Source organism: Acanthochromis polyacanthus, chromosome 8 (genome assembly GCF_021347895.1).
Source record: "Acanthochromis polyacanthus isolate Apoly-LR-REF ecotype Palm Island chromosome 8, KAUST_Apoly_ChrSc, whole genome shotgun sequence".
NCBI lineage: Eukaryota > Metazoa > Chordata > Actinopteri > Pomacentridae > Acanthochromis > Acanthochromis polyacanthus.
In genome coordinates this window covers 23,489,968-23,498,297 of record NC_067120.1, presented here as the reverse complement: position 1 = coordinate 23,498,297, position 8,330 = coordinate 23,489,968, and the positions used below count along the sequence as shown (strand labels likewise).

The window sequence follows — 8,330 nt, the reverse complement described above, 5'->3', positions numbered from 1 at the left end:
CTCATATTGTGTTTTTCATTCCCCTAACTGTTGTTTCTGAAAACAGTGTCCAATGAGGCTGTTCTAAGACGACAACCAGACTGGACTCAGATGTTCAGAGGTGAAAGAATCACTCTGACATGTGAGGTCCATGGAGGTGAAACCACCAAGTGGGTGTATGACTGGCAAAAACCTGGGCTACATGTACACAGGACAGATAATAACTACTTCACATTTAATGTTTCCGAGTCCAGCAGTGGAGACTACATGTGTAGGAGTACACTCAGAGATGACTTCTATTCTTCAACTGAGTGGAGTAAAGCCGTCACATTGTCAGTATTAGGTAAGCCATGTTTGTTGTTTGTTCTGTCAAAGTTCACAGCACAACTGTTATTGCACTCTACAAAGATTTTACATCCTATTATTTTATACTTGGATGGTCAGGAGTTGACAGTTTGACCAGAAAGCATCCACTATATTCATTTATTTTGACTGAAGTTTAATACAATAAATCCCATATATGATTGCTGCCTTATACGTTTTAACACTATTATATGTACGGCCCACACAGAACCACTTAGATTAATAACGTGCTGCAGTTGCAGGAGAACATCAAAACTTTTATTGATAAAGTGAGATAGGAGTTTTTTATGACTGTTTTTTAGAGTTTGATGAGATGAGTTAGCTGATGTTATCCTAAAGTGGACCAATGTAAGTTTAAAAAAAGGGCTATCATAGTTGTAATCTGGACTTTTCACAGGTATGTTATTGAGTGTTAGCCTTTTTTTTTGTCCTCAGTTCCCTGACATTTAAAATAGCATTGAAGTTGGCTTAAATTGTTGTCCAACAAGGTTTGATTGTGTTTTGTGACTGGGTGATAGAGTAAGATGCTTACAGGTACTTTTAAAAGCATGTTGTACTGCATATAACCGAATCATTAATGTGGACAGATTTAGATAAGTAAGAAATGTGATGGATGAGAGTAAAAACACAGGCAGGGATGAGATGGAAGAGACGGTACTGTTGGAAGAATGACTGTTTGAAAGTAAATGGCAGCAGTATTAACACACTGGGACACTCCTTTGTTGTGGTCAAAGCAGATGGTTGTAACTATGCTGTTTGCGTTTGGCCTTCTTGTGTGTTAGTTGTAAAGTGAAGAGGAGAAAGTTCAAAGTCCTGTACTATGAAGCAGGATTTGAGATTATCGACTCTATTTCAAATTGAATTTGACAATGATGGCTCACTTCTTACCGTTGTATTTCTGTGACGACCCTTCATTTCGACACGAGATGTGGTTTTTCAGGAGCTGAGGGTCGCCTCCTGACTGAGCCACACCTGCAGTCAGTGGCTCAGCTGTATTTAATCGCTCTCCTTTCCAGTTAAGTCAGGCTCACTGACAGGAGCAGTGTGTCTTTGAGTTCCAGCCCCACAGTTTGGTTTTTGGTCCTTTGGGCCTTTGAGGCCATGTCGAGTTATTTGCTTGGCAATAAACCTTTGTTTTGCTCACCGTATAGTGGTTCTCTCTGTGTTTTTGTTACAGCTTTGGAGCCAAGTTGTAACAGTCTCCATGGTAACTTATGCTGAACACCTGACCTGCTCCAGAGTGGGTTATGTTGGAGACAAGTCAGCATAAAGAGGGGAACATAAAAATTTTAGAGCTGTGAGCGATTTCAAATCCAATGATGGTTCTTTAAGCCTTTGTCATGCAATGCAATCCTGAAACAGGCACGAGTTCAACACTTAAAAGAACCTACTTACTGATTTAAATTATTTTTATATTTGTTCTTTACTTGCTATCATTTAACACCGCCAAGCAGCTGAAAGAATAACCAAAGGTGTCCCACAGGCCATAAGAATGAGACATGAGTTTAGTGACTTCATCCTCCACATCACCATGAAAATAACTTTTTTTTCTTACGTGATTATTTGTTAAATTTGTCTCTTGAGTAGTATTAAAGTAGCCTAGCCGCGCTAGACAACCCACAGCAACGAATTTAATTCTCTGCCAGGGTGGGTCTAGTTACCCTCCATAAGGCTCGAGGCTGGATTCTCCTAAAACTGGCCGGACCAATCACCATGAAGTGTAGAGTCAGAAGGCGGGCGTAACGAAGTGACGACAGAGGCGTGACGATTCTGACAGAAACAACCGGCGCACAATAAAGTTATCTTTTGACTCGGCTTTGGCCACAGCCCTTAAAGATTTGAAGCTAAAATTCAACTTGAAAGATAAACAAAGGACGGCACTGAAGTGTTTCATTGAGAAGAAAGACGTATTTGGACTTATGCCAACGGGATATGACAAATGCTTAATATACCAGTTGGCTCCGCGGCTCCGCTGGTTGGGAAGCTAATGGGACTTAGCCACAATCCACCGGTGCTCTCGGAACTACGTCAGCCTATTCGTTGCGTTGATTGGTTGTATACCTACCCAATTGCTGCAGAGGGATTTGATAGACAACATTGAACACGCTGGAGTGATTCCTTCAGTTTGTTATTGCTGGATAGTAAATCACATCATAATTCACCAGTCATGACTATTCAGCTGAAACTGTGATGATACCACTAAATATTTGTTGCATATAGACATAGCAGGCTAACGGAGAGAAACAATCAATATATACAGGATCCAACTGTTACATGTTATCAACCAGCTACACATGGTAACATTTTTTCATTGGTGGGAAATCTCTTTCCATCAGATAAACCCAAAGCTGTCCTCACTGTGTCTCCATCATGGCTGAGTCCTGGAGCCTCAGTAACTCTGAGCTGTGAGGTTGAACATCCGTCTGCAGGATGGAGGTTCTACTGGTATCAGGCTGTTCCTGATCTGTCAGGAACCTCCTACAGTTATGAGCTGCTGCCTGGTAGCATCAACGGGACTGAACAAGATTCCTTCATTATTCATGGACAGTCACAGACAGCAGGATTTACATGTAGAGCTGGAAGAGGAGACCCAGAGTATTCCACTAATTACAGTGAACCTACGTTTGTCTGGTCTGGAGGTCAGTTTCCATGTTTGTTTATTGCATTCTTGTTCTTTCTATTCAGCTTGGTTTTTACAGCCTGTTCATGAAAAACTAATCTTAGAAATTGACAGTATTTGATGTTTAATGGATTGTGTGCATTTATTTTTTCAGTTTCAATTGTTTTGACCCAAGGAACTTATTTTCAGTTTTTGGAGTTCTAGTGTTGTCTTTATTTTTTAAACAGATTTTCTCATATATCATGTTGTAATGCTTTACACAAAAGTGTTTGATTTGAATTTAAATTCAGAATTTGCTTAATTTATTATTCAGGGAAATTACTGAACAGGATATATCTTAAAATTTGCTCCTTTATCATGCTTTGTTTTTCAGATCTTAATTCAGCGTCTCTTACAGTGAATCCTGACACAGTGCAACACTTTGTCTCTGCATCTGTTTCACTGAGCTGTGGGCTGAACTCCATGAAATGGAGAGTGAGCAGGTTTCCTGATAATGGCTCTCTGCTCCACTGTTCTGGCTGGGGAACAATGAGTGGATCAATATGTAATGTTAATTGGATGTGGTACGGTAATGTAGTGTACTGGTGTGAGTCTGGATCAGCATTCAGCAACGCAGTCAACATCACTGGACAGTGTGAGTCACAATATTTTTTCCTGTGCCTGTGCTATGTCAATGTGGCAGTTTGCAGCATGGGAATTTGAAAATGTCAAATAATCAAACATATTCTGTGTTTTGTGGATTTAGGGGTGGTCTGTACAGTAATTATGTCAGTTATCAAATAACTTGTGCTTGGTTTATTCCATCTGAAATCATCAGAGGCCTTTTGCTCGACCATCTCTTTTATTTGTTTGAAACTTTTTCATCATAAAGCCTGATTTTTAAAATGGTGTCTGAAATTTTAGCTTGATACAACAAATACTTTGAGATAATTTGTAGGAAAACAGTTGCCTGTTTTTCATGCATTCAAATTTGAGGAAATGTTTGAAGGAAGACATCTCAAACTATCAAAGGTCAAAACCTGAAAACTTATGAAGTTCATTTTTACCATTTCATTTAGTGTGATTTTTCATGACTTAAAATATTAAAAAATATTGAAGCTATCATGAAAAATCCCATTTTTGAACACACATTGGAAAAAACGATAATAGAGATGTCAACTCGTGATATTTTCTGAATCATGTGTACTTTCATGTCATCACATAAAAAAAATATGGAATATACAATATAATAATACTTGGTCGCAAAAAATGTTTTTGTGAAAATTTCCTAACTGATTGCGAAAAGTGAAAATTATGCCCATATTTGACAAAAATTTTTATTCAAATTAAGAGAACCATGTTGAAACTCCTGAACTCTTTTTTGTTTGAATTGGAGACATCAGCAATATTGTTTTTTTTTCTGGTCCAACTTCATACTTGTTCAGTCAGTTATGAAATATGTGATCAGTATTACAGATCGTGGATCAATTTCATGATGAAAATAACAACGCAATGAGATGTCATTCAAACAACCTCAAATTTCAATGTGTAAAACTACCTGCTGAATACCTGTGGAAGGATCTGCTTGTTTGTTGCTTGGTTTAGATATCTGCTGTATTCATGATTGAAAGCTACATTTTAGACACTGTGTAAGATTAAAAACTTGTGAGATGTTTTTGTCCATCAGATGACATCAGCTGACCACTAAATGAATATTCATGTTGTTTGTATTCCAGATAATCATGGTATTATCCTGGTGAGCCCTGCCCATCCTGTGACTGAGGGAGATTCTGTTACTCTTGGCTGCAGGTTGACGACACAAAATGTTCTTTCTAATGTGCTTTTCTATAAAGATGACAAACTCATCCAAAATGATTCCAGAGGAGAGATGAGCATCTCTGCAGTGTCAAAGTCTGATGAAGGTTTCTACAAGTGTCAACACTCAGGAAAAGAATCACCACAGAGTTGGATGGCAGTGAAACGTGTGTAAACATTTCCATTGTTATTAATTTTAGGAGCAGTAGTCTTATGAAAATATGCTAATTCTTTTGGTGATTCTGTACATTACATATTTTCTCTTATTTCAGAGTCCAGTTCTGAAAACTCTTCCTTTCCTGCTCTGCTGATCACTGGGCTGGTTTGTGGAGTTTTACTGATCATTCTTCTGCTGCTGTTGTGTTGCTGCAAACAGTCAAAGGGTGAGAAGTTTTTCCGATCAATTCAAAATCACAGATGTATTATGATTACTTTAGATAAACTGAAATAATTACAAATTCAGAAACCATGTTAACAACCACTTTGTTTTTCACAGATTCATGCTTCATCAGGTTGGTAAAATGCTCCACTTTGCTTGTTTTCAACATATTAGAATTACATCTTGTGTTTCTTGTCAAATCTGCTGTAATTCCTAAATGTTCTGTCCTCATCAGGTCTCAGAGCACAAATCAGCGCTCTGCTACAGACGACACCATCAACCAGGATGAAGCTCTAAACAATGAATGCGCCTTTCCTGTCAACTGTCAGCCTCATCTTTGACTTTTCTCTGACATATCTTTAACTCTAACATTTCTACTTCCTGTCAGCTGATTTGGAAGATGATGGAATTAGATTTATTAACCCAACCTTGGTTTGGTTTTTCTCTGTAGGTGATGCTTGTCTCTATGAATCGATCAAAGACACTGATAAAGGTAGAGTATATACAGTGACAGGAAGAAGGAGGTGTGACTTCTGGGATTATATATAGATATTTTAAAATATAGACAGTTTGATCTAAATAATTAACATTTGAACTAGTAGCAGTCAGAGCTCAGAATTGAATTAAATAGATTTGTTGTGGACTGAATGATATGAGTGAGCTGAAGCAGTTCTTTATGGGATTATGGTCCAGTCAATTAGAAACACCAGAATGACATGATTGAAGTCGCTGTAAATGATTTACTGACAGTCTCTAAGTTAAAAAATGTGACTGTATTTCAGATGAATCCTCAGATGTCGCATATTCTGCGATTGAGCTTAAAAACGTGGCTAACAAGGGTGAGTGTTTTATGTGGTAATGTCCACAGAATAGAAACTACAGTTGTAGAGAAGCTTTTTTAGACCAAATCAGTAGAATCTGAATAAAGTGCAGGAAAGTGTATTTTCATTCACTGATCTTATTGATCTCACAGGGACGAGGAAGAGTCCAGAGGAGAGTGCAGTTTACGCTGTTGTGAAGAAACGATCATCTACAGGTCGGTCTGTTAAAAAAAAACTGTTTTTGTGTGTTTCCTGCTTCCTGTCAGTGTCATTTTTGACTAAAACTAAAAAGAATTACTGTTGAAATGGTGAAATCTACACACACTGTTGAAAAAAAATTGTTTTAACTTGACAGATATGACAAAACATCTCATATTGCTAAAAATGTTCAAATAAATGGCTGTTTATTGATCCAGTACACTTCATTAGTTAATTACATTCCTGCTTTTGGCCAAATGCTCAGAGGACTTGATAAATAAAGTGTTTACTCTATTTACTTTACCCTTTTTGTAATAACTTCCTGCCTGTTGGTTAATCATACAGATTTCTTGGGACATTTTACACATAAGAATAAGCACTGACATAATGTGTTTACCAGCATCCACTCAGAGGACATGATCAGTAAATGAGGATAAAAACAACAAAAACCATATTTAAACATTTCTAAACTGACTTTTGTTTTAGATGACAGTCTGACGTACGCTCAGGTTCTCTACCACAAGAAAGGTAAAGCCAAGAGAGACAAAGGTAAGTCAAGTTAAAATCCACCTTATTGTTGGAACGGGTTGGTTTTGAAGCTTGTATAAACTGTCACTGTAACCTCCTCTAACTAACATCATCGGTTTCCTTCTGTTCACTGTTTATTTTCCGTTTTACTGAGGAAAAGTGCATTTTAAACCAGCTGACTTTCTTCACAGGAGAATCAGCAGCTGAAGAAAGTTTATTCTGAAGTGAAACCAGGAAGAGCTGCAGGTGACTGTGTAGTGATAAAATAACATTTCTAGTAGGATTTGTCTCTCTGTTGACATAAGTGGCCTTTAATTGTTGAGTAACAGCATTTTGTCATTCTTTGGTTTTCTTCCAGACCAATAAAGAGTTGCTACACTACATCCAGTGAAACAGCAGATAAATTACAAAGTGTCAACATTTAAGAGATTAATATGACCTTAATCTCCTGTTTATAATGTAAATATTCCCGTTGTGTGATCATTTATTCCACAGAGCAGCAGTTTTCAGTGAAGTTTCAAGTGTGACTTTAAAGTCGGCATGTTTTTTGTGTCATCAGACATCATTTCCTGTTAGATGATCAGAGCGTTTTCAATTTCCTTTATTTACAATGGGTTTGAATACATTAGTATTCAGAAGAACATAAAATATTTAAGTGTCATCTTTATTGATAAAGCTTTGGTGTTTTCACAATTTAATGTATGAATAGTCTTGTTTTTCATATCACAGGCTGTTTGTGTGTATAATAGTGATGTAATTGTGTGTTAAATGTGATTGTCTTCACACAGAGAGGTCTTGGTTTATATAAATAAAGTTTGATTGATTCATTGTGTTCCTGGATCACTTGTTGAGCAGGTTTTGGGTTTGCTTGGATGCATTGAGTGTGTTAATGGGCACAACTTTTTGTATATATATATATATTCGTATGTTTGAGCTTGAGCAACTGTTATAAACTGAATTTGAATCTCATGATATATGCTTCTGAACTTGAATCACAAATAAAAATGTGAACAAATACAGTGGGCACGGAAAGTATTCAGACCCCTTGAAATTTTTCACTCTCTGTGTCATTGCAGCCATTTGCCAAAATCATAAAAGTTCATTTTATTTCTCATTAATGTACACTCAGCACCCCATCTTGACAGAAAAAACAGAAATGTAGAAATTTTTGCAAATTTATTAAAAAAGAAAAACTGAAATATCACATGGTCACCACCATGAAAATTTCAAAGTTGGGCCTTGGCTGCTGGTTTAAGGCTGTAACAATCATCCTGTTTGAATGTTTTCCATGAAGAGATATAATTCTAATATATAATTCGGTTCTAAGGAACTGAACCTTAGATTCCAATCTTGGTTTCTTTAAAAATAATCTTTGCATCTAAAATGATTCCAGAACAGAGCCGCTCATTGTTGCAGTATCAAAGTCAGACGAAGGCTTCTATAAGTGTGAGTGTTCAGGACAAACGTCAGAATTGGATGTCAGTAAAATGTAAGTATGATTAAAACTAACTTGTCTGGTCTTCCTTTCGCACTAGAAAAAGGGTGTCACTTGCTTCAGCTGATTAAAACAAATAATTGATGGACTTGTGAATTCTGTTCTCACTGAGACATTCACAGGAACAGACACCGGTAGTTATATGGACAGTTA

At 37.1% G+C, this 8,330-nt stretch overlaps 1 protein-coding gene across 1 annotated transcript; it reads left to right on the top strand.

Annotated features, from left to right (window-relative positions):
- Positions 1-3,614: 3,614 nt before the first annotated feature.
- On the top strand, positions 3,615-7,717 carry LOC110965495 (uncharacterized). The gene is made up of 10 exons (XM_022214573.2): positions 3,615-4,923; positions 5,029-5,139; positions 5,253-5,268; positions 5,371-5,459; positions 5,587-5,628; positions 5,918-5,974; positions 6,109-6,171; positions 6,641-6,703; positions 6,874-6,928; positions 7,041-7,717. Exons 1-9 carry the CDS (start codon positions 4,650-4,652, stop codon positions 6,903-6,905), a joined length of 747 nt encoding a protein of 248 aa, XP_022070265.1. The 5' UTR covers positions 3,615-4,649; the 3' UTR covers positions 6,906-6,928; positions 7,041-7,717.
- Positions 7,718-8,330: the final 613 nt, after the last annotated feature.

Bases quoted from the DNA above. Each gene is read 5' to 3' on its own strand.
- LOC110965495 (XM_022214573.2), top strand. From the start codon at position 4,650: ATGAATATTCATGTTGTTTGTATTCCAGATAATCATGGTATTATCCTG. The intron at 5,629-5,917 runs GTAGAGTATATA...ACTGTATTTCAG, and splicing joins GATCAAAGACACTGATAAAG to ATGAATCCTCAGATGTCGCA. The intron at 5,975-6,108 runs GTGAGTGTTTTA...TTGATCTCACAG, and splicing joins TAAAAACGTGGCTAACAAGG to GGACGAGGAAGAGTCCAGAG.